Source organism: Anomalospiza imberbis, chromosome 21 (assembly GCF_031753505.1).
Source record: "Anomalospiza imberbis isolate Cuckoo-Finch-1a 21T00152 chromosome 21, ASM3175350v1, whole genome shotgun sequence".
Lineage (NCBI taxonomy): Eukaryota > Metazoa > Chordata > Aves > Passeriformes > Viduidae > Anomalospiza > Anomalospiza imberbis.
This window is the reverse complement of record NC_089701.1, coordinates 8,011,798-8,038,174: the sequence shown is the minus strand read 5'-3', so window position 1 is coordinate 8,038,174 and position 26,377 is coordinate 8,011,798. Positions and strand designations below refer to the sequence as shown.

General features: G+C 44.0%; 1 protein-coding gene across 4 annotated transcripts in view; it reads left to right on the top strand.

The window, feature by feature from the left end:
• The window catches only part of PAPPA (pappalysin 1), a 179,916-nt gene that overhangs the window by 55,098 nt on the left and 98,441 nt on the right, over positions 1-26,377 (top strand). For all 4 annotated transcript variants that reach the window (XR_011005673.1, XR_011005674.1, XM_068211463.1 and 1 more), the window contains exons 4-7: positions 835-1,128; positions 4,989-5,181; positions 11,254-11,375; positions 16,852-17,359. Coding sequence is in view for 2 of the 4 variants with exons in the window: in XM_068211463.1 (XP_068067564.1) it covers positions 835-1,128; positions 4,989-5,181; positions 11,254-11,375; positions 16,852-17,359 (1,117 nt within the window). In the remaining 2 variants the exon portion in view is untranslated. The remainder of the gene's footprint in view (positions 1-834; positions 1,129-4,988; positions 5,182-11,253; positions 11,376-16,851; positions 17,360-26,377) is intronic.

The following is a 26,377-nucleotide window of genomic DNA, read 5'->3' as shown; positions in this document are numbered from 1 at the left end:
ATCCTCACTAATTTGCCATTTGCTTATTTGCACATCCCTTAATTCATACAACAGAAAACACCATTAGTTTTCTTTGCAAACATTTAATAACCACATAGTTCTTCCAGGGTCATCACATTTGAGGATTTCATATTTTTTTGACACTTTAGACTTAATGCATATTCATTAGTGGACTGTGCAGTTCAGATCAAGCCAGGCTTCTCTGAGTACATGAACAGTGTGTTTCTGACAGTTACTACAAAGCTGCCTCCACGACACCCTGAAAAAACTGCTCCAGCCCTGGGTGTGCACACTTCGCTTGGCCCAGCTCTTAATTTGCAAGTATTGGTTGAGTCTTCTGCAATTCTCAGGGTGTTTCAGAAGTTAATAAGCTTTTCTCACACCTTTACCCTGGGGAATATTATACACAGGTGTGTTTTGTTTGACTCTTGGTGTCAAATATGTTGCTTACACCTTTCTGGGCAGAGTCACACTCTTTAAGTACATGAAATTATCTAAAATAGCATAGTAGGAAGTAATTTCATGCAGGATTTTCCTATAAGTTAACAAAAAACCAAAAGTGAGTTTATTCACTTGAAAGACTGATTGTTGCAGTGTTTTTGGTTTGGGATGTTGAGCTTTGTCCCACAGTTCCTCCTCTTTAGAACCCCAGATTAAGGGTGAGATGAAACTTCGCTGGGCAGGAAATGTGTCTGGTTCTGCAAAAAGCTGTCTGTGCTACAGAGGATCCAATGAAGTGCCAGAGGACCTACTCTTAGGAAGGTGTTTCCCCTTTCTCCTGCTGTCCTGAGGAACACAAGGCAAACCTAGAAGCCGTTCTCTTTCCCCTTGCAGGTGGCATCGTGCTGAATCCCTCTTTCTACGGAATCCCTGGCCACACGCACACCATGATCCACGAAATTGGGCACAGCCTGGGGCTCTACCACGTCTTCAGGGGCATCTCTGAGATCCTGTCCTGCAGTGACCCGTGCATGGAAACAGAGCCCTCCTTTGAGACTGGGGACCTGTGCAGTGACACCAACCCTGCTCCTAAGCACAAGCTCTGTGGGGACCCTGGGCCTGGCAATGACACCTGTGGTTTCCACAGTTTCCTGAACACGCCCTTCAGAAACTTCATGAGCTATGCAGGTACTGGCCTTTGCTCGGGTTTCTGGGGGGGTCTGTGGCTAAGCAGGAACAAAGAATTGAGGTATTACCCCTAATGTCTCAGTCATCTTTATTTATGCTGATAAAGGCCTAGGTCCAAGCTTGATGAGGGATTAGACCTGATAGCCTCAGGAATCCCTTTTAGTTCTCCTTTTATTTTATCCCAGTTTTCCCCAAATTCACAGAGTTTCATGAGAAGACCAGGCAGAAGGTTTGGGAGATGGAAGAAACGAGATAAGCATTAAGAAAACAGCTTCTAAAGGCTCCACAGCAAACCTGACACCCTATTTCTCTGAGATCTGGATGTCTGATCTATGAGATCTTTGAAAAACTCAAATCCAGAGATTGTTTATACTCTCCCAAGGAGATACAGAATGTCATATGAATATTGATACCATCAAAGCTGTCAGATAACCCTGTGACAAGTGGACAATTAAAGAGGCACTGCCCATGCCTCCAGGTGTCTGTTGAAATGCCATGTTTGGGTTTGATTTGGAATCACATCCCAGTTCCATCTTTAGAATGTGAATAGTGGCATTCTGCCTGGTCAAGGACTACCAGTGTGCTGTGCTGGTTTGTACTGGGAGTGCAACAATAGAGGCTCCATATCAGTGTGGTAAAACCACCCCTCAAAGCAAAAGCTGATGTGGTTACAACTCTGCAGGCACAGCTCTGCTGCCCAGATGTGCATTCTCCCAACACAGCATATCCCAAAGAGGGCATTTGCTTCTGTGACCCTGCCCACTGGATGAGGCTGGAGTGGGGTCCTTGATGCACCTCTGGAAGCTCAAGGGGAGCTGAAAGCTCCTCTGTTATTTCTCAGAAGGAACAGGGAATACCTTGACTTGTATTTCCCCTTATTTTGGGCCGCAGGGTCTCTCTGTGGTGACAACAACATGTTAAAGGCAACCAATATGCTTACAGACACTGAAGGGCACCTTTATACTCTAAGCAAAAACACAGATTTCCCACTCAAAAGGTCACAGGAATGCTTATTCTGTAATAAAACTGTAGAGAAGCAAAGTGTTTAATGTCATCTGGGGCATGGATTGAAATGATTTATAACCAAAATGCTTTTATGCCCTTTGTGGCACTAGATAAAAGCAATGCCAAGTTTTCTCTCTATTTTTCTATTTGTTTAGAGGGTGCTTTCAGGGACAAACACACCAAGTCAGCTCCTCAGTGTGCTCTTTGCTGTGGTGCCTGTGGTCAGGCAGGAAGCCTGAGCACCAAGTCCAGCCTCATGGTAACATCCCTCCGATAAGACAGGGCTACTCCAGATGACAAAATCCCCCCATCAAATCTGTTCGTGTGGATGTGGTGAGAGGTGGAGCACGCCTGTTTTAAAACTCTGAGCTCTTATCTTCCAAAGAGAACTTGCCTTGCCAGCTGACTCGGGAGCTGAGGCAAAGGCAGACCACAGAGATACCCATCTGCGCCTGGGAGCTACATGTGTGCTGGTGTTCTGAGCTGAAACCTCTTCTTTTTCCTTGAAAAATTAAGTGAAGTGACATGATAGTTATCTCTAGAGCTCAAGCATGAATCTGTTTGCTTTTCTGTTGTTGCCAGTGGAGTAAAATATATCAGGATATCAAATTGCCATCAAAATATCTTTGAAACATGTAGGTTGAGGTCATGCAGTTCTAGGAATTGCCTTTCTTTCATTTCTGTTTTGCTGCTCATGTACAGCTTGATCCTATTGTATTTGTCTGTCTGTTCCTGTCCCATCCATCTGTCCAGCTACCCCCAGCCCTGAACAAAGCACAGACTTTGACTGATAATTTTTGTTTTTCCTGGAATAACAAGTTACAATGGCCAAAAGATTAGGTAGTGTGAGAAAGAGGACTTGTAAATTATTTTTACAAGTCCAAATAGCTGTGGTGTACCCAAATGAAAGATAAGTTAGACTTTCAGATGACTCTTCATGAAATCATTACGAATTCTTCCTCTGAATTCTGTTGGAGTAGTCATCCGAGCAAAGTATAGAATTTCTCAAATTATTGCTTTATCTGAGGATCTCGAACCTTTCTTGATATTGAGTGGAACATCTTTCTCCCTTCCCCTCTCCTCCCTTCCCCTCCCCCTGGCACAGGCTGTGCTGACGTTTAGACAGATTGAGAATGCAGGTCATCTTTCTCCTGTGCCATTGTCCCACTGCTTTGTCCGATATATATTTTATTGTTCTTTTATGATGGCTATTAAGGGCATTTGTCTCCTTCTGTGCTTCCGTGAAGAATATTTATGGCTCTTACAGTGTGCTCAGGGGTAGACCATCGATAATTATTGAGGAAATCCAGAGATGTCACATTAAAGCAGCTTTTTGCATACCCACAGGGATTTGTAGATATTATCAAGCGGGTGGTGTGTGTCTATCTGCTGTGCATGTTTGATCAGAGGAGTGTCACTGCTCAGTGGAATTGGGAGAGACACAGGAAAACACGTGAGCTGGTGTGTCCCTACTGTGGGAGGGCTGGAGTCTGAGCAGGATCCTGACCGGAGCTGTCTCCTTTTGCCTGCATCTCTGGGAAGATGTGGCCAGGTTTTAAATTAGCCAGCAAATACCCATTTGTCTTTAGAAGAAATTAATATTTTCTTGTTCCTCTGGAGTACCACAGGGCACGAACTTGCAAACATCAGAGCACATCCTAACGCTGTCACAATATTGAACTTCCACGCGACTCCCAGGCAGCCTCCAATGACCTGCATCTTCCCAGAGAAGTGCAGCACTTGACCTGTGCAGAACTGTCATTGTTGTTTGGATCCCAGCTGGGACCAAGCTCTGCTGGGCTGGGAACACTGCAGACACATGTGAAGAAACACTCTGTGTTTTCAAGAGCTTTTCAACTGATGGGAAGAACACCAGAAAAATGGTTGAAGTGCTTAGCATCGAGTTCCTCAGCATGGCTTTGCTGGGTGACTTTGCACAACATATTTATTCCCTCTGGGATCTGCACAATAGAGAAACAGCAATTTTCTGCTTCTCTGGGACATTGTAGTTGTAAAGCTGTATGGTGTTCAGAGGGCACTGGATGTGTTCTTGTTGCCAAATCATGTTTGAGGAAAACAAGATGAAATGAGAAATGGGTATTTATGGGAAGTCATCCAGCATAATTATTCCTTTATTCTGAATGAAAAAGAAATAAGAAATATCAAGAAATGTTCAGAAAGGGGTTAGAATCATAGTGGTAATGGGGGAGATTTTTTATAGGACTGAAGTTATTTTCTGCACCAAAAAGAAACATTTTTATCAGTATTTGGAATGATATTTTGAGTTGATCTTTCAGAACATTTTTATTTGCTCATTAGAAAATTTAAGAACTTTAAAAGTTATGCATTTTTATATTCTTTGGTGTTTTAATCTAAAAGATCTGACAGGCTGTTGCCCTTACTTTGCATGACTACCAGTCAGTATTTTCTCCTTTACCCTTCCATCTTCCTTATCTTTTTCTCAGAGATATTCTTTTAAATGTGAAATTCTTTTAAACCCAGAGCTTCACTGGTGGCCCAAACCCTGAGCAGAAGGTGCTGCACTGAAGCTTTCTGTTTCTTTCCCTCCATGTCTCTGCCTCATTTAGGGATGATCTCTGGGTGCTTCAGGTGTATCCCAGGTCAGGGGGAGGGAACATTTATTGATTTATTTTCTTCCTTTTTAACCATTGTTTCCTTTCACCTGCCTCCACAAGTGATGGCTGCGCTAATTCCTTCACAGACCATTAACTCTGGAGTGCTGTGGGATCCCAGCCCGGCCCTTCCAAGGAGCTGCCATTCACCAGGTCATAATTCTTCCCCTTGCTCCTACCTCCTCTCCCATGTGGCTGACGTGGCTTCTGTTTGAATTCCAGACGATGACTGCACCGACTCCTTCACACCCAACCAGGTGGCCAGGATGCACTGCTACCTGGACCTCGTCTACCAGAGCTGGCAGCCCACCAAGAAACCGGCTCCCGTGGCAATTGCCCCCCAGATTGTGGCTCGCACCTCCACCTCTGTCACCCTCGAGTGGTTTCCACCCATCGATGGCCACTTCTTTGAAAGGTGACCATGCTCTGCTCTGTACTTTCATGCTGGAAAAATGGGAAGGGGAGAACTGGAGGCCCCGCTCCAGGAGCGCAGCTTGATCATGTGCTGTGCTCAGCCTGGGTTAAGTCTCTTTCCTAAATTGGTTCATGCTGAGGAGGTTATTGATCTGTTGTCTGCTCTTCCTTTCTCAGCCTGTAGCACTCAGTTGAAGGCCATTGATTTGCCATGTAAAGGGCAAATCTTTCTCCATATGTTATGGGAGGAATTTTCAATCAAAGATTCCAGCCCTGTGATTCCTGCTGCTGTTGCTGCTCACGAGTACCTGTGGGCTTTGGCTGTGCCTGCACGTTCCCCCCTCCTCCCCTTGCACATTCCCTTTGCAAGGACAAAGTGGATCTTGTTTTTACTACACAGAGCTCATGGGCTGGAGGAGGTGGCTGGACTGGGGACAGCTACAAATGCTGCCTCTTCCTCTGAACTGTAGAAGTGAGATGGGAATTGAGCAAGGCAGAGTCAAAGTCCCCGACCCCTGGATATGATGTGAATGTTGTCTTGTAGGTCAGTGTAGGTGTGTGTATTTCTGTCTGCCAGGCATGCAGTTATGTGATATCAATAATGGAAAATGTAGGGTTCTGGGCAGGAATTGCACCTCATTGCAACTCACATTCAGAGCAATTTTGCCCCAGTATGACCTGAGTAACTGGGTAGTTCATCTAAATGCTCTTGTGCAGCTCTTGGATGAGCTGCAGGAGCTATGGGAGTCCTGGCAAAGAACTTCCAAAATCACTGACCTTCTCGCATTACCATTAACTCACATCCCCGTTTGCACTTCTTCTCCACCTCTCAGTTTGTTGTTTTATAGAGAGCAAACTTGGAGTGTCCTTCAGGAGCGCAGCAGTTCAGAGCACAGGAGGCCAAATTTACAAGCGTATTAGCACCCAGAAAGCTGCCTCAGCACTGCTGCTTTGTGCTGGGAGAGCACCTTGAAACCACTGCCTCCATCAGGGATGAAACTCCTTCCAGCACTGCTAGGACACCATGGCCATTTCAGTGGACAGCTTGCACTTTATCCCACTAGGCAGAGAGCTGTTATTTTTCTGGTCAGATGAGATTTTCCACCCTTATTGCAGATTAATATGGGGAGGGAAATCAAATCCTGTTAGGAATTGATAAAGAGAGGTCTTGTGCTCTGAACAGTGTTTGCTTTAATTATAGTTTTGTAACCAAATCTTTTTATTCCCTACCTGCAAAAAGGACTCATATAGTTCTGAAAATTAATTCAGAATTTTTCAGCCCATAATCGTTTTTAGGTAAATTAAGTTTCTCCAATTTAATTTAGATTTCAGAAGATGCTTATTGTGTGTTAAATAAATGCCATCTGCCTCTAAAAAACACATTGATGCAGAGTTAATTGTTATGTAACCAAATATGTCTTTATTACATATTTCTTATAACTCAATCAATATGTTCTTAATAACCTCTAGTTTCTTGCTTCTTAAATAACACACAGTAGATAGCCCGTTAAATCTAAAATTTCATAACAGAGTTATCATATGTTAAATAAAGAGTGATTTTCCAGGGAAAAAAAAAGTCCTTTGGGTTTTCAAATCTGTGTGCTCAGTATTACTGAGGAGATTTAAAGAGACAGCCTCAAATACTTTGAGTCCAATTCATTGTTAAAATGAGATTCCCACTGCTAACGGATACAGCAATGTTGCCGTGACCATTTCAAAATGTCACTGAAACATAGAAATGATCCTGTCTAAAACATGCCCAAATTTTTGATCTGCTAATCAAAACAAGGATGATAGTATTATTCTAGTGACTAATCCTGGAAAAGCCCACGTGCTGAACTTCCAGAACTGCCGTGTCCAGCTCTGCTCGGTCAGAGACTCATGTCTGTATCAATTTGTGAAATTGGGTCACTGTGCAAGACAAGTAGGAGGTAAAATTGGCCAAGTATAATCTTATCTGTGTGTGGGAATACTGTAAATCTTTGCAGATATTTTTACACAAAGTGCACACCATTGGCCCAAATTTTACTTGCCTCACTTGAATGAATAAACTCATTCACTTCAATGGGACTATTCATGTAAAAAACAGAAGACTGATACTCAGCTGCTGAGTGCCTTGGGCCTGGTTCCTAATGCACAGAGGCCCCTTCCTTGCTGTTTTGACAGTGTAAAAGGGCCTTCAAAGGATGAATGGCTCTGGCTACATTAGCAAGTGTTGTGGCCCAATAGAAGTAGATCTCCAGCGCAAAACAGTTGTTAATGAAGACCTGACGTCAACACCGCAGGGGCTCGGGGGGCTCCCAGTGCTCCCACAGGAGCACATCAGGTGTGGTCCTGCAGCACACCTCCACTCTGGTTCCTGGCAAAACTGGGTCCAGCTTCCCTGCTCCAGGACTGTTCCGAGTGCTGGAAGCAGGGAACAGGAGGAATTTCACTCCCAGAGCTCACTCCTGATCCCAATTACAATGCTGCTGTGGGCGTGCTCGGCGTAACTCAAGTTCCTTTTATGTCTCTTTTATTCTCCAGAGCTGTGCACAGGCAGTGACCTCTGCTTAATGAAAGTCAGGGAGGGAAAATTTAGCCTTCTGTTTAAAAACGTAGCACTGGACTGGCTGTATCTGTGGGAGGTCCTGACATGTTGAAGGGAGATGGGGCATGGAAGTAAAGACTGTGTGTCTGTTCCCTGCTGAGATGCAACTCTGTCATAGGTGCATTACATGCTTTCCTCATAGGGTCTTCAAATTATGTGATTACTTACATGGATTTAGGGGCAGAAAGAAATGTTAACTCCTAGTTGCTGTAAATTTGCGGGTGGCTCTCCTGTGTTCTCACAATAGCAAAAGTAGACACAGGAGTTGTGCACAGCAGTAAAATCTTCTTCCTGATGGACCCTCCTGGCCTCTTCAGAGTGTTCAATTGGTATTTGCTCTCTCACTCTAGAGTCACTTACCTGCATGGAAATTTATCAAGATGCTTTGGCCCTAAGCTCCAGCAGCTAGTTGGGGTCCCAAACATCCCTAATAATCAAATATATCAAGAACCAGCATTTCTTCTTGTAGGTCCTGTTCACAGGATTGGAATCCTTCCCATTCTTCATCCTCCCTTTCAAAAAAGCATGAAAAAATGCACAGACAATAACATGTAATATTAAAATAACAATAAAGCAAATGAAACAAGTGAAAACAAACAAGAAAAAGAGAAGTCACTTCATTTCCTGACTGTGTCCATTGGATGTGTTCATCTGCTGTCTCTGAACATCCATTCATGCACCTCCTGTCTGAGATGCGTGGGCAGATGTGAACAGTTATTGTCATGGGGCTCTGCAGCAAATTTGGGCAGAAATCTTTGAATGCATCTTTCTCCAAATTTTCATTGAGGTGACAGCATTAATTTCCATGAATCTGATTCTATCTCAATTCTTAGCAAGCAAATATTTTGGTCAGTGTGGTGTCCCAGAGATGGCTGGGCTTGATAATCACTTGGTTAAACCTTGCTGGAAAGTTTCAGTGCCTTAGAAGGGAGAGGACCAATCCTGAATTTCAAGTACAGCAGCTCAAATTTAGTCTATAAACAGACACTCTTTACCCAAAGGAATGACAGATTTTTAGTGGTTTTGAGTTGCCTACTGAACTGGTGCTGGCCCTGAAGGAAATGGTCTGTTTTTCACTAGTAATCTTTAGATTTTAAACCCACTTCACTGAAATATCATGCTGTAGGAATGAATTCCTCCTGTGCTCTGAACTTCACAAGCTGGAATTTCCCCAGTTCTTGGCTTATTAGAAAACAGAGAAGTCTAGATTTTCCATTAGCCTGCACTTTGGGCAGTCATTTGCCACATGTGCCACATGTACCATGTGTATAAGGTGGCAGATATGGCTATCATTCCTAATTAATTGTGGTTTTTGAACTAATTTATGCTCATTTTTTTCTTGTCTATGGCTTCATAAGGTACAAGGACCCGGCTTAGGTTTTCATAAGCCTGTAAATGCAATTCCATAATTAGGTTTGACATTCATGGCTCTTTATAAGATTTGTGTGCAAGAGTCTGCAGACCAAAAACTTTAACCCAGGAGTCATCCCCTGTGTAAGTCCTTTCAGCCAGTGGAGTTACATCAGGGTTGAGTTTGGCTCCCAAACTGGAAAAGTAAAAAGAGAAAGTTTGCTCATAGCCTTTCCCACATGATGCTCCTTGTGATTTCTCTCTTACCTCCAAGTCCTCACTGGTAAAAGGAAATGTTTGTCCATAAGTCTACAGTTTTTTTCCACCATGGCAGGCTGTGATGAAATTGTATAGCTGCTAATTTGAGTAAAAAGCAGTCCTAATTGTGGAAACTTGGCTTCCAGAGCCCTCTCCTCATCCAGGACCAAGTGCTAATGCAGAGTCTCTTTGTAGAGAAACTGAAAGATTATTGTTGCAGGGACTTCTATCCTGACTGGTCGTGAAAGTGTCTGGAGAACAACTGCACAACAATAATTCTCCATTTTGATTTCTCAAGACCATTTATTCAGGTTTCTTGGTTTTTCTGAAATTTTGTTTTTGCATGTATTATTCAGGCATGCTGAGTCAGACACCTAAACCTCTGCTAAATAGGCAGCTGAGAAATGAAATAGGGAGGCAATATCATGCCAGTGGTGCAGGTGGGTGAAGTGAGACACGAAGAGAAGTTGCTCACAACATGCCCACATTTTTTCATTTCCAGTGTTAAAGACCATGAAAGGAAGAAGGGGCCACCTTTGTCTCCCTCTTCTTTATTCTGCCCCATTGCCATGTTGTATTTTTCAGGTGTTTTCAGCAGGTTCATCCCTTCCTGAGCTGCACAAGTTCAGCCAGTTACTGTCTCTCTCAGGGTGGCTCAGCCACTGAGGATCCCAAGTAACCTCGGCCTGAGGATCACAGTCCTGTCTCCAAAGCAGTGCTGAAATAAATCATGCAGTGGTGGTTATGATGGTTAAAATTTGCATAGCTGATTATAATAGTTGATATAATTTATTTAATAAATGACTCAAGCTGTTCTTACTAGAGTAGCATAGAGAGTACACTGTGTTGCACACAAATTGTTTGCCTAAAACTTCTGTCCTTTCCGGTGCATTTGATCATCAGGATAATTAATTTTTAACTTTCCATTTCAGCAGAAAGTGTTCTTTAAAGCAGAACAATTAATTCTGAATAGTGAGCAGCTTACTGGGGTAAATAACCATGTACTTTGGGTCATACAGAGTTCCAAATTTGTGACCCCAAGGAACATAGGGCTGAACTGTGTGAATTGCATCCTCAGCTGATATAAATCAGCTTAACCTTATAGAGAATATTAGAGTTACTCCAGTCTACATCAACTTAAACGCTGATCTTGTGAATGTATTAGCAAAACAATTTGAACTGACAGAGGGTAGTTTTGGATTAGATCTTAGGAAGAAATTACTCCCTGTGGGTGTGGTGAGGCCTTGGCACAGGGTGCCCAGAGAAGCTGTGGCTGCCCCTGGATCCCTGGCAGTGTCCAAGGTCATGCTGGATGGGGCTTGGAGCAATCTGGGATGGTGGAAGGTGTCCCTGTCATGGCAGGGGGTGGAACAAGATGAACTTTAAGTCCTTTCCAAATGAAACCAGTTTGTGATTTGTGAATTGCTGTTTAACTGGATATCCCTGCTCAGCCAATCTTGCTGGTGCAACAATCCTAAAGATACTACAAGTTCAAGCAATAAATAAATCCATGGTGAGAACAGAAATAGATCCGAAAACTCCTGTGGCAAATTTCTCTGCTCTAACCCCTAAGCAACATGTGTTTTCTTTTGTTATGGTTTGGTCCAGTGCAGAGGAGAAAAAAAATATAGGTGAATGTGATTTCCCAGGTTGCTGTCATTTTGTGTTGGATAGAGGGCTCAAAAATGCTTTCTACATGGGCTCTTGACTTAAATCTACAGTAGGTCAGAATCAGAAAACACTTTTGTCAGTGCCTTGAGAAAAGGGGTTAAGTGGACCTGAATTCTAAATCTTATTGCTTTTAATATAGTTGAATAAGCAGCTCATTCAGCTGTTACTAAGTTGGTGTGTTTTCCTGTTTTCCTGGCCTCCTAGAGAAGTGGGATCAGCATGTGATCTGTGTGCAGAAGGAAGAGTCCTGGTGCAGTACGCCTTCAGTGCCTCTTCTCCCATGCCCTGCGATCCCTCGGGACACTGGAGCCCACGGGAGGCAGAAGGTGAGTCACAGGGATGGGAGCAGACACACAGTGGGAGAGAAGGTGGGACAGAACAAAGGGAGAGCCACAAAGACAGTGGGAAAATCTGGGAGTGATTGGTTATACCTGCAGGTAATGTGGACAGAGCTAGCGGGCAGAGGAACACTGTGCCCTGAAGGAATGCCACTGGCTCAAATACCTGTGTTCTGGCCCCTGAGTCCTGCCCCTGCCCATGAATTAAGGGAATTCCAGGAGCTGAACATGAATTTCACAAAGCAGCAGAGTGCCAAGAAATGCTGACCATTCACATCTGCGAGATGAATTCCTCAGGGGAGCTGTTTTCTCCCTCTACTCCAACTCCAAAAGTGAGGAGCTGTTATTTATTTGGGCCTGATTTGTGCTGCCTTCACTTGTGGTGAATAGCAGTGGGCTGCAGCTGCAGCCAGGCTGGAAGGAGGTTGCCCTTTGGGCAAGTGCCCTGCAGCAGGAATGCAGCTGACCACGTCAAGCCCTCTTGTCCAGGATGTTTTGCAGGTCATTCTCTTGGAGCCTGTTGGAGGGAGAATGGTCTGCAGGGCTGGTTGTGCAGTGCCATTAGATCTCCATCATTAACTCCTCCACACGTCCCTTCCGTTACGTCCCTGTGTGTATGTGGTGGAGCATATTTAAGATTGTACCAGGCAAAGGTCAGTCATCCCAAATCACAGTTTGGAAAGAGCAGAGTATAATTTCAGCCTGTCCCTCACGAGCTTTCCCTTCCGGAGCAGCCACGCTTTGCCATGAGCACACAGGTGAGCTCACTGAGCCCCAAGGACAATCCTGGGTTTTGCAAACTCATTATAAAAATGCCTCCTTATGTTAAGGCTATATTTGTCCTGCAACTAAAGCACATGGGAGTTATTCTGTATGGAATATTATTTGGGCTGGTGCCCAGGAGCTCTCCCTTGTCATAAAGTCATCATGTGCAACGAGCTGTGCCCCTGCTGCTCGATGGGACAGTGGTCAGTGTCCTCTGCCCCACACACCCATGTTCCAGGTTGGGGGCCCAGCAGAGGTTATGTTTCACTCTGGCTCACCCCCTAAATTTAGAACAGGGTACCCAGAGAAGCTGTGGCTTTCCCATTTCTGAAAGTGCCCAAGGCCAGGTTGGATGGGGCTTGGAGCAACCTGGGATAGTGGAAGGTGTCCCTGCCTATGGCAGGGTTGGAGCTTTAAGGTCCCGTCCAAAGCAGACCATTCCATGATATTATGACATCCAAGGCTGCTGGGCACAGCTCAGAGCACACCTGGGTGGAAGCTCCATCCTGGGAAGCAGTGCTCTGGGTATGGAGGTGCTTGGATCACCCAGTAAACAGCATTAGCAAAGTTTGGATCACTTGCAGTAGTAGTTCAGGGTAGAAGGTGGAATTTCCACTTAGCCAAGGATTACAAGACTTTGAAACCTGTTTTCATTTGGAACAAAACTTGAAGCTTTTGAAATTCTCCATGAAGAAAAATTAAAAACAAAAAGTGTTTGAGGCTGGCCAAAATGTTTTGTTTAGCTCATATGAACTTTGGTTAAATTATGACATTTGAAAATATATCCTTTTAGTATAGAATCTAGGGCAAAAGCAACTTTGAATATCAAAATGGAAAGTGTTTCAAGGTGCAAAAGCGAAAAGGTTTCTCACAAAAATGTCAAAACACAGTGTTCCAATAGTGTTAAAAATTTCTTGCCATTTTCTCTTCCAGGATAATATTTTGGCCAAATAAACACAATTTTGCAAAGTGTTTTTATTTTGAAAGGACTGCATATTCCATTGAAATATGCAGTTCCATCAAAATTTCTCCACCGAGCTTTGATTTGAAAACTTCTAGATCTCACATGTCTTGCCAGAGGCATCATTCCTAGAGAAACTAAGCTACTCTAAGATTTATTACTCAGCAGCATTTTGCATTTAATTTCCTCTTCTTGCTGTGTACGCCTGCATGTTCTTAACTATGAAGAGTGCAGTCTGATCCTTATCTGTCTCATTTAGCTGCTCCTGTGCCATTTCTATGGAACAGAAGTTTGGTAGTCATGTCCTCAGGATTAATGAGTTGTTGCCACTTTAGGGTAGAAAATATACCAAGTGTATGGTGTTTGTTGCTCCATGATTTTCTGTCTCCACTATCACACTCCCTGACATTCAGGTCCTCTGCCTATTTGCACTTGGTCTGAGTTACAAATAGCAGTTAGATCATTTTCTGGCTTCTTTAATTGTCTATCTGTGAGTGCTCAAGCCGTCAAGCTTTAAATTCACTTTCTGCAGGGGTTCTTGGGTGTAAATCTCCACTCCCTGAATGTCCCTGGAAAATGAAGACAAAGGAGGCACAAGCACGGCCAAAATGAACTCGTTTTAAAATCTGAGATGACACTCACGGAAAATGTTCTGTAGGACTCACCCAGCTTCTGAGCAGAAAACCACACTCCTCACGTGTCTCTGGAGCAGCTCTGGTTGGTCTGATCTCATTTTCCTGAGGTCTCCTACCCCAGGCAGCTGCACCAGCAGTGGCTTGGACTATGTGGGAGCTGTGCCCATTGCAAAACCCTGCTGTGGGCAGTGTCCTTCCTAATTCCCTGCTCATTCCTGAGCATGGTGGGATCCAACACTGAGGCTGGGGCATCTCATGGTTCTTTTTCAGCCAGTTGTGGCCCCTGCACGAGGGTCTGCTTGTTCATTGGCCGGGGTTGTGGGAAGGCTCATGAGATCAGGCAGCTCTGATTTACTCTTTATCTTCACCGTAGAGCCAGAAGGCTCTAACCTACCTGGATTCTCACCAGCAGCACCAGCTAGGTCAACAAAACTTACAGCACCTCCATAACTCTGTCAAAGGGGGGTTTTATGTAAGAAAGGTGATTTTGGCTCAGGCCCAGTGGGTACCTTTGCTTGCTGTGCAGTATATGCATATATCAGTCAGTTCCTTCTGCCTGGCTGACTGCTGACTGAGAGAAGTGTGAGATTATTAAAAAAATGTTGCTGTCTTGCACTGCTCTAGAGCTCAGCCTTTTCCTGGGCCTAATATTTCCCTCAAGAGCAATTTCTTCTGTATTCTAATTATCCCAGCTGGACACTGGAGTCCCATTGGGTGGTTCCTTTATCTTGACCACCTAAGAAATGTGGCAGGTGAGTTGCAATTGTAGCAGGGGTGATATCCTGAGAGACTCCTGATGCCAGATGGCCTCTGAGGCTCTGTCCCTGTGCTAGGGATTCATCCCAGGGGCTGCACTTAACTGCACAATGAAGGATTGACACACCAGGCTGTTGGACAGCATTTTAGGGAAAGGCACCCTCCTAACCTGCCATTCCTGCTCTCCAACCAGGACATGGAGTTTGGCTCTTCCTCACAAACCTCACATTCCTGTTTTGTGTTAGGCAAGACGTGATGTTGCATGAGATGCTGTTCTGTGTCTGATCTGTCTCATAAGGCAAAGGATTTTCAGAATCTGAGTAGAGAGGGAAGAATAACTTCTACACCCTTTCTTTTTACATACAAATATGTGTAATTTTCAGAGTATTTACCTATTTCTAGAAATCCAGTTATATGAAATAAGGTTTTCGTCCTCTTCCATAATTAAATTAATCTTTCTTACCCAGGTCTAGGTGTTGGATAATATTTAAGAAAAAGTCTCTTTATCTCAACTTCATTGAGGTTTTTAGTTTATTAATGACTGCAATCTGCCACCTGTTTTGGGGTAATGCTCTGTGTGCTAAGCTCCCTGGAGGCTGAGTCCAATTCATGCATCTCCAGGGATCGTACACTGATCTACCAAAACGTGCAGGCTTGTTTGGAATTTAAGTCTTACTGAGGCCTTGTACTGACAGAGGTGAATTTGCAGGATCCCAGGTGGGGATGTACTGGGCTGTGAGCCATTAGCTCCATTTTCTTTTCTGAGAGAGGGCAGTGGTAAAATTCACACATCTTTCCCAAGCCCTCTGAGATACTGGAGTTAAAAAAGACCTTAGGGCTGCAGTCAGTAGTTTGCTGTGGGTCTGAGAAAGTCGTCAGAGGGCTCAGCCAAGCAATGAGGGTGAGATAACGTGAGCTGAATGGGGTATTGCTGCTCACAGTGGTTATCCACAGGGCTCACACACTTGCCAGGGGGGAAACTCGAGCGTGTTAAATGGACCTCTGGCTTTCTTCAAAATGTATCACTGCTGTGGTCTCTCCAGATGCTGGTCTTAGTGGCATTCCTGCTGCTCTGTGCCATGTGAGGAGGAGAGAGGGGCTCTGGGATATGGGAGGTGAGGGGGAAGCATGAAAAGTTGGGCATCTGCAGGACAATAACGTTGAATTGCAGGAAGGCTGCCAGGAAATCTATTCTGCATCTGGGTTCATTGGGTATGAACAGGAGAATTCCCTGAGCTGTTTATCCTTGACAAAAGAGACACATTTCTAACACTTCATTGAATCACAGACAATCAGAATAACCTTCACACATTGCCCTTTTCTCTTTAAATTAGTAGTGATGTCCTGTTTGTCCATGTATGCCCAGTAGTTTATCTTGCTTTTTTCCTCAGTTACAAACAACTGTGCTGTCCCTTTTTTCCCCTCTGCCTTCTGCATTTCTCTCCTCTCACTACCTTTCTTTATCTTCTTTTCTGTACTTTGCCTTCTCCCTGTCATGCTTGCCTCCCTTTTTGTGTGATTATTTGGGAAGGAAAAGGGAATTTATAGCTCTCACTGGATTCTGTTACCAACTGTTCCACCCTTCTGACCCCTCTGGATCTTGCAGTCCATGACTCCACGCCAAGTTGTAATGTTACCATAGTATTTGGGAACCCAGCAAGCATTGTGGCTTTCATTATTTTTTAGTACTACCTCCCATGTAGTTGAACACAGCCAATGGTGAGAAGAGTAAAAGCACAAATGCCTGTTGTTTCATCACAATGAGAGCAAAGAGACAGCTCAGACCTGTGCTCCATGTGCCTCCAAAAAAAGGGGCCTTGCACAACATGCTAGATCAACCTGTAAATGCCACAGGAGTTGCCCCTGAACAGCACAACCACTTCTTGGAACAAACAAAGGTTCTTTTCTTGTCTTTGTTAAAGGGAAAAAGATTGTATTTTTGAATGAGAGGCAAGGGAATAAGTAGGAGGTGAACTGGAGGCAAAGTGACTCTGTTTATCAGGTAAATTACCAAGTGGAAGAGGTAGAAAATACCATTGTTTGGCACAGGGAAAAACACTAGAAATAGGAAATTCAGGCCCAGCTGCACTGGCACAGAGTGTGTTGTGTGGTGTCCAGTCCAGCTGGGCACTTAAACTGGGTTTGTGTCTCCCACCTGGCCAGGAGACACTGGTGTTCTGTTTCTCCTCCCCATGCCGGCCACGCCTGTTCTGGTGAAGTAAATAATTGGTTTCCTGGACAGATATGTTCTCCTGCCACCAGTCTGCTTTAAACTGATGCCAATGAAAACTCATGTTCTCTAACTGCTACTTCTGTGCCCTCTCTTTGCTTCCTTCTTCCTTTCCAGGGCACCCTGACGTTGAGCAGCCCTGTAAATCCAGTGTCAGGACGTGGAGTCCCAATTCGGCCGTCAACCAACACACGGTGCCCCCAGCCTGCCCTGAGCCCCAGGGCTGCTACCTGCAGCTGGAATTTCGCTACCCCCTGACTCCAGAGTCCCTCACAGTCTGGGTGACGTTTGTTTCCCCAGACTGGGACTCCAGTGGAGCAGTGAATGACATCAAGCTGCTCACCGTCAGCGGGAAGAACATTTCGCTCGGGCCACAGAACGTCTTCTGTGACATCCCACTGACCATAAAGCTGGATGTGGGACAAGTGGGAGAGGAGGTGTATGGGATCCAGATCTACACCTTGGACGAGCACCTGGAAATTGATGCTGCCATGCTGAGCTCAGTCCCTCACAGCACCCTGTGCTCAGGCTGCAAACCAATCCAGTACAAAGTGGTCCGGGACCCCCCTTTCCAGTCTGGATCTCCAGTGGTCATCTCAAACCTCAGCAGGAGATTTGTTGACACGTAAGTAGCTGCTTTCCAGAGAGCTGGATAGATCAAAACAGTGCCCTGTTCTTTTCATCCTTCTAATGTCCAGCACTACAAGTGATTGTTAAGGTGTTGAACTGGACACACATGCCAAGAATTACCAAGACAGGATGGCCTCATAATTTGTCTCTGAAATCTGGAGCATTAAAGCCAAATGAGATAGCCTAAGATTTCATGGATAGTTTTTGAGAAATTTATGGGCTGGCTGTACAGAGATGTGTCATTTGGGCTTTCTTTAACTAGAAAGGACAATGCAGTCTACCTAAGATATGACAAATTAAATGTTTAAGCTAACCTAAATGAGGACCTCTGGAATAACTTGGTCAGCATTTCCTTGGCAATCTTTTGAAAGTAATGTTTTGGTAGAGAAGGAGAGAGCAAGGCTTTCAGTGCTGGAGCACTGATTAACTGCTCAGTAAAGTGTGCAAAGAAATGCACATGCATGTTCAGGTGTATAAATGTGTTTCACTCACTTCCATTTTCTGCTTTCATGGGTCACTAAACCAAGTTGTGTTGGTGTGAGATTGTTTTGAAATGGGAAACATGGCAAAGGCACCAGTTTGTTGTAGAAACTGAGTGTCATCCCAGATGTAGTTACAGTCATCTAGTAAAAGGATGCATTACTGTTGAGGAAAGTTCAAAATATTTACTAATTTCAAGGAGATCCGTGATCTACCCATAAGCATTTGCCAGGAAGAAAAACATCTTTTGCATAACATGATTCCCTGGAAATGATTCACTCATCTGTGGGAGCAACATGAAGCTCTTCTGAAAAATGAACACCAGATAAAAGGAAACCTGCTAAGAAAACTGCACTCTAATTTAGAAAAGATGATCTAATTAGCACAGCTAATATCAAGGAAGCATACATCATTATGGCCTTATAAAGCATATTTAAATAGAATTAAAATGATTAATTAACAATTCAGTAATCACTAGCTACCATCCCTTTTCATGGCCCAATTATGCATCTCAGAAGATGCAAATTGTCCCTACAGATTTAAAAATTTAAGGTAACTAACAATAGTGAATCTAAACACAAAACACAGGACATCACTAAGATTACGCATGTGCTGAAAGTTAAGCATGTGCTTAAATGCTTTCTTGGGTTGTAGCCTTGTTCAAACAATTGCTGGCACTTAGCATGAGATGGATATTGGCATATTGGAAACGTGGAAAGTGGTGAATTTTCCCAAGATTTTGCTGTGAAAGCATCTTTGCCTGAAACCTAGCCCACTCTCATTGGAAAATGGGACTGGTTTGGTTTGAAATATTTGCATACCTTAGCACAAGTTCCCACAGAAACAGGTCCAGTTTTGACTTCATAACATAATGTGAAAGGAAAAAGAGAAACCCAAAGCATAACTTGCATTCTGAATTCTATTTCTTCATCTTTTATTATGATTTTGTGGGTCACTTCTAGCTTACAGCTAGCTCAAGTGGGGAGTGCTCTAAGAATTAAATCAGTAGCCAGGAATTAATGACAGTTTTCCTGAGGGTCATTGATTAAATCACATTGGGTAACAGCACTGTCCCTGTCTTTATGTCTCAGGTAGTTACACAGCCAGCTAAAAATTCAGACAGAACTTTTAATTTAGTCTTTCCAAGCTCCACCTGTGATCAGTGGAGAGAAATGGATGCTCCTGGAAGCTCACACAGCCAACCTCACAAGCAAATCCCATCCAAACCCTCCAGGTTAGCTGGGCTCACTTCCTCTGTGTCTTACCAGAGACCAGAGGGAAAACCCTGCCAGTGAGCTCTGGCAGAACACTTGGGAAGTGAAGTTTTAGTCACTGGGTGAGGAGATATGCAGATTCTTAAGCACTCGTCATTGGCTTTGAGACTGTTTTGGCTGAATGAGGGTGGGCAGGCCCTGGCACAGGGTGCCCAGAGCAGCTGTGGCTGCCCCTGGATCCCTGGCAGTGCCCAAGGCCAGGCTGGACAGGGCTTGGAGCAGCCTGGGATGGTGGAAGGTGTCCCTGCCCTTGGCAGGGGGTTTGGAGCAAGACGGTCTTTACACCATTCTGAGATTGTGTGATTCAAGACTTCTGCATGTGTTTGAACTTTTGAGAAGTGAGATGATTTTTTTTATTATATCATCCAGGCACAGCACTGATCTGTATCTCCTGGTGATGGGGAGATCCAGAGGCTGCTGCTGGACCATACCTTGAGACACAACAAACTCCCAGAAACTCTGCATAGGGTTGTGGTTTTCTGGAAGAGGCAAAAACAATATGAATTTTCCACTGAAACCTTGTGCAAAGACTAGCCAGAGTCTTTGCCCTCCCTAAGCAGGAAGGAAAGGACAAGGGAATTCAGGGACAGAGGCACTGGGCCATGCTCCTACTTATCAGTGTGTGTAGAGGTAAATGCTGTCTCTCTCCCCTGTTCACATCTGCCTGTTTACCTCATGCTGCACCTCTGGAATTCAGCATATTTATGCAGCCAGACTTTGCAGCCCCTTTATCTCCCTGTGAGCCCCAAGACAGTTGCCCCTCCTTGGTGCCCTTACATGTTTTCCATATTAAATAAAACAACACCCCCACATGTTCTGTGGAAGGCTATTTTGAAGGCAGTCACATATATTTACTCTTGCCTCCTCTGACCTTGATCTTTACTTTCTCTTTTTCTCCCAAAGAAAATATTTGCTTGCACTGTTATCTGTAAGCAAGATCCTTTCCCCAGGTGTGGCGATGCTGAAACAAAAATTAATTTCTTCTACCTTCTTCCTGTCAAAGAGAGGGAACTTCCTTTTAAGCTGAGAGGAGAAACAGCCTTTAATGGATAGCGCTTGCCTAGTCAGCACTGGGTGCTCCACAGAGGAGAGTAAATAACTAGAACAATGGAAACATTTTATTAAGAAATGCAAAATAATATCAGACCTTCTGTTCTCAAGCTGAATTTTAATCTCAACTCTTGGCTCAAGTTGAGGCTTAAACATTAATTTCTGAGGGACAGGACCTTATCCAGGACCTTATCATTGGGCCTTACAGAAACCAGGCAAGATACACTCAATTGCACTATGTGTGATCAGCCAGAATTGCTGGTATCTGGGATACTAAATGAGAGTCAGAGCCTAGGAGAAGAGAAGAAACCTAAATAAATCAGTGGGGGGAAAAAAGAGGTCAGGCCAGGTGCAGCATAGAAGTGCTGAGTCTTCACACCACAGCAACTGATAAGGAAGGAGCCTCATCTGCAAGTCTCAAAGTCTCAGCTCACAATTTAATCCGATGTGTGGGTTGTGCACATGCTTATAAGTTGTTCTTTAGAAACACTGTGTGACATGGTCACAATGGCAATTGAGGTAGTGCTCTTCACCATTACTGGAGCTTTTTTACACTCACATTGTTGTGTTGGACAGCAAGCATTGCTGATTTTTTAAGAGCTCGGTGAGCAGGCCGTGCCCAGAGCTCTCTGGATGGTGTCAGAGGCACAGCTAGGTGTCAGCCCCACCAGGGCAGTCTGGGGTGAGCAGCCTGTGTTCCCCATGGCACTCCCAGTATCCCAGTTTGTGAGCAGGGAGGAGCAGAGTACTCTTACAAGACCTACATGTTCTCCTCTGGCAGACCAAGCCAAGACACACTGAGGCTGGTTTTGGAAAGTTGTCAGATTAACTGAAAAACTTTCAAAGAGTTGGAAATTTTCCCAAGTTTTCCACCACAAACTTTGTAAGAAGCCTCAAAGTGTGGTGGACAGCACTGGATCAGGTTGTCTTTGTGGTGTTAACCAGTAGGGTTTTTTCAAGACAAAGACATTGACTGAAATAACCTGAGAAAGAATCTCAGCATGAAGCCCTGCTGCAAGGCTTGGGTTTGCAGAATTGAGCTTCGCTGAGAAGCCAGTTTGCAGTCCTGTGATATGTTATTCTGAGCCATTCCTATCAGAGCTTTGGTAGCGAGCTGACACATAGAGCTCCTGCATTCAGACTTCAAAAGAGAAACACTGAGAGAGAAGCTTGCATTTTCTTGTACAGGGAATAGATTTTTCTTCTCAGTTTTGGCTATTTTGCACTGACATTCTATGGCTAAACCTTTTCTGTTGCTTGATAATACTTGGAGGGGATTGATCATCATCTGTGTAAACAGCAGTTCTTGTTCAAGTAAGTACAATATTTTAAAATATGTTGTTAGAATCAGGACTTCCATTCAGTGCTGAACTTGTAAAATTCATGTCATTTCTTGGGTATTAAGTCTGTTTTAACACCTCAAGGTGGTGGACTAAGATCTCACTCTGGCTTCTTGGAGTGCTTGCAGAATGACAGAGAAATTGCCACCCTCAGGATGGCAGGTGGCTGGGGGGCTCCTGTGGCATTGTTTGTGGGTCCTTAGTGTTTCATTGCCCATGGGTCCTTTGCAGTTCACGTGCTTTAGCCCTCTACTTCATCCAACACAATTATTTCTTTCCAAATTTGCCTTATTGATGCATATACCGTTTGTTACTGGTCCCCACTTGGAAGGGGCATATGGTCAGTGACTCGTCAGAAATCCCAGATGAGGAGAAGTTGAGTAAAATGGAAAGTGACTCTTTAGCCTGAAGGCTCCTACAAATATGAACAAGCAGGCATGCTGGAGAATCAGCAGTAGCTGTTCATAATGACCAAGACAAAGGATTTTCTTTTTCCATGGACAAAGCTATTTTGAGCTTTCCTAAGAAGTGAACACCTTTCTGTCCCATCAGGTTTCTCCTACCCCTGTAATTTCCTTACAGCCACTTATTGGTGTGCCTTTTAGCCCCTGAACTCAAGAAGAAAAGTGCATTTACCTGACCTTAGCCCAGCTGAATGGGACTGGGAAATTATGAATATCACAGTGATGATGTCTAAACCCAAGTCCCTGCAGAAAGCAACACTGAAACTTCACAGCGACGTCTGTCCTTATTATGGCATTCCTTCATTCACCTCAAAGATCTATTTCTCTTTTTTTTTTTTTTTGAAGGTCTACCAGCCAGAGGAATGTATGATCTAAAGCAGATAAAATGAATTGCCAAATCTATCTGTCATGAAGATAATTAACACCATATTTCCACCCAAACAAGATAGAGATCACTGGGTGGTTTTTCTCCTGACACCAAAAGCTGAAGCCCATATTATCACCCATCTTCTGCTCATTTCTCCTCCATGGTTACTGTGCCAAACCTCTCTCAATATGCCAGGAAATACTGGGGAGTATCTAAGATAGGACTGAAATATTAAGAAAAATCTTTGCATGCCCAGATTTATCTGCAAGGTTGTCCATGTGATACTGGTGTGCTACACACCTGGATTCTCAGCTGGCTTTAAAACTGTAGATGGCATTCCAGCTGTCCTTGTGCATCAACACTTACCCAGCTACCCTGGAAAGGCCTTGCCTTGTTGTGTGCAAGGACCTCCTGTGCTTTTTAATCCCCCTCATGGTTCATAGTTGCCTTGCAGTTGAATAAATCATAGAATCATAGAAATATGGAATGGTTTGTATTGAAAGGGACCTCGAAGATCATCTCATTCTAACCCCTGACATGGGCAGGGACGCCTTTCACTAGACTAGGTTGCTCCGTCAAGAGCGCCAGCCTGACCTTCCAATTAACTGTTCTCTTCCCCTCTCACTTGCAATAAAAATTTTCCAGTTTATTCTGACTTTCCTGGTCCTAACATGTGCAGTATTGTCTTATACCAACATATGGACCACTTAAAGACATCCAAACCTCTAAGTTATTCATTTCTGCATTACAACTCTATCTTTCTCTGGATTGACTGAACCTATTCACCAATTCTGTATGTCTCTGGAAACTTGAACTTTTGGGTTTCTGATCTTTTTTTTTTTTTCAGGTAATGTTTGTTATTCAACCTCAAAGTGATAACTGAATCAAAAAAATTCCATTTTCATTCAAATTTATCTTTCTATCCAATCTATTGCTGCTACTAGATGGAAATGCAAAACAGTGTGTCTGTTGTTGAGTCACTGAGTATTTAATACCCACTCTCACATCACACACTACCAGGGAACTGCCATTATTAAAAGCATTTTTCCCTCATCTCCAGCTAGGAGGTTTCTTTCCCATAATTGCACAATTCTTCATATTATTTTTTATTTAGTAATAGGTTAGAGATCCTTGGCTATATCCATGTTACATTTTACAGCTCCTCTCCAGTTGAAACACTTTCACCAAGCTTCAGCAGGAACAGATTTACTCTTATTCACACTTTCTCGCTCATTTCTAAGAGCTTCCCTATCATTAGCTTTCCATGCTAGCTTTCCATGGACAAAGCTATTTTGAGCTTTCCCAAGAAGCAAACACCTTTCTGTCCCACCAGGTTTCTCTTACCCCTGTAATTTCCAGTTTCAGGTTCAAGAACTTGCCTTGTTCTTCATCCAGAGACCTTTTGTTAAGGGGTAAATGTTTCATTTTTCCCTTGCAGACCCTACTTTCCCAGCAGGAATAGTGACCATGCTGTCACTGCATGAAAACCTTGTCAGTGAAGAGCCTTGAGTGTGTTGGAGCTGCCTGTGGTCAGTTTTGGCAAAGTTGTGATGTTTGATATGCAGCTGGTGTAGGACAGTGTAGCAGTCCTGGTGCTCAACAAGGGGCTGGCATTGTCCCTGTGCTGCTCTGAGGCCATGCCTGGCCTTGGCTGTGTCATCAACTCCTTCCTCATGCAGCCAGTATAGATTGCTGTTCGTGCTTACTGAACCTGGAAATCCCCCATGATGAAAGAGCAGAGCAATATGGGACAATTGCCTGTCCCACACTGTCCTTTGTAGGGCAGGGAGGCACAGGGGTGACTGCTGCTGCTCCCTGTGCCAGGTAGGAGCACACAGCCCTGCTCTGCACTGAGGGCTTAGTGAGCCAGGAAGGGGAAAAAGATGAAAACTGCTCTTATTCCATCTCCTGTTCCTGCCTCTCTCCCTCACGTGCTGTGCAGTTAAATCCCGAGCTAGTGGTTGTTATTATTTATAGCTGCCAGTGGCGTGCTGGGTGTTTAACAGAGGAAATGCACAGAGTGCCTCCATCCAAAGAGCTCCCAATGAAGTGTTGGGGGCCAGCGGTGCTGCTGCTCTCAGGGGTGATGCATCTCTGCTTGGTTGATGTGATTTGACAGCTGGAAGCCACATTCTGATGGCTTTCCTTCTTCCCTGCTTTCTTCATTAAAGGTGCCAGGTTATCTTTGCAAAAGAAGAAAACCTGCTTCCTGACCTCACACGCAGAGCAGATAGAGCAATTTTTTCCCTTACCACCCTCTGCCAAATTGCTTTAACCCTGCCCTGGAGAGGAGAAAGAACAAATTGACACTCTCTGCCCATTCAGGAGGCAGCTTTTCCGCTAAGCCTGTGCAGAGAGGCCGTTTGGTGCCAGCTGTAGTGATAGATTTGTGGTTCCTCGCTGTTGCGGTTTCTTATGTAACTCTGTAACTAAAGCTGGCACTTGACAGAATCCATAGCTCCTGTTCTGGCTCGGCTGCACATGATGCAAGAATAAAGGTAGTAAGGGCGGGTTGATATCTTTATGGTTTTGTGATCCCAAGACAAGGCACCCCACAGGAATTTTTCAGCCTGGGTCTATTACTGAAGGATGAGATTGCTCTAAATGCCCCACAGCCGCCACTCCTAAATAAATTATTTCAGGAAAGAGGGACTGCCCCATCTGGGGAGTGACACTTGGCTTCGGGATCAGCTCTGCTCCAGCCAGGGACTCCCCAAGGACTGCTGCTACATTGGATTCCCATCTCCAAAATACCTCTTGGGCAATACACAGAGGCTGTAGAGAGATCAGCCTGTAGACTACAACTTAGCCATGTGCAAATGTCCCTTAAAAAGTGAACATTACCAGCTGTTCTATTATTATCCAAAAATATACTATTAGAAATTGATATATTTAATCACTTCCAGCCAGTGTGGAATTTGAACTCATGACCTAGAAGTAGTAGCAGAGTTCTTAGCTGCAGGAGAAAAAAAAATAGAAGGTCAAACAGGACTTTTCCTGCTGGGTAAAATAATTTATTGCAGGTGAAACAGTCTCAGATATGTGGTAAATTAGGCTGTGCATTATCTCATGGATAATAACTTCTCTCTGATGTTTGGCTTCTTGTGTGCATCTTTATTTTGGGCTCTAAATAAGATAAGAAGCACCAGAAATCTCCCAGGAACAACAAATGCATTTTCTTTGCTTGATTGAGGAAAGAAATATTGGATAGACATGTGTTATGCAACAATTTAAAAATAACTCTCTTGTAAAACTTGGAGTGAGCCTCAAATACCACAGAAGTAGCAGAAATGTGTTACCTACCTTTTTATCAGTCAGCCAATACAGCTTTTCTCAGCTACTTTTGCTGAACTATTGGCCTGATCATTTCCTGGGCATTTTGTTTTAATATATTTTCCTAGGAAATGCATTCCAAGTCTCTGTTAAATTTGAATCTACACTCAAGCAGGCAAGGGTTTGGAAAGAACACTGCAGTCAGACTGAAATACCTGTGCTGTCCTTTATATCTTGTGGGACCCGGTGACAGATAAGACAAGGGTGTGTCCAGGCTATGTTGGACAGGGCCCTGAGCAATCTGGTCTAGTTGAAGGGTTGAAATAAGATGAGTTTTAAGGTCTCTTCCAACCCAAACCATTCTGGAATTCCATGATTTTAGATGCATCACTGCATGGCATACAAGCTGCTGGCCCTGCTGCAGGCCCAAGGCACCCATCTTGTGATTGTTTCACCCAAACTTCTCTCAGTCTTTTTGGTCAGGATGTCCTTAAATGAATGGTGGCATTGGGCATCTCTGTGCTGATAGCCCAGTTCCAGGATTTTCCTGGTGCTTTTGTGATTGCAAGAGCAAGGTGGAAAGAAAGCTCCTTCTTCTTTTCAAATTTACCTCAGAGAGAGTGCCTGGAATTTGATACCCCAAATTATCAGTCCCTGAAAGCTCAATGCAGTAAACCAGATCATTTATTCACAATGGTACAGCATTTTTTTAAACCGTAAGACCAGTTGCAGATGTAATGACAATAGAGGAAATTAGCTCATGAT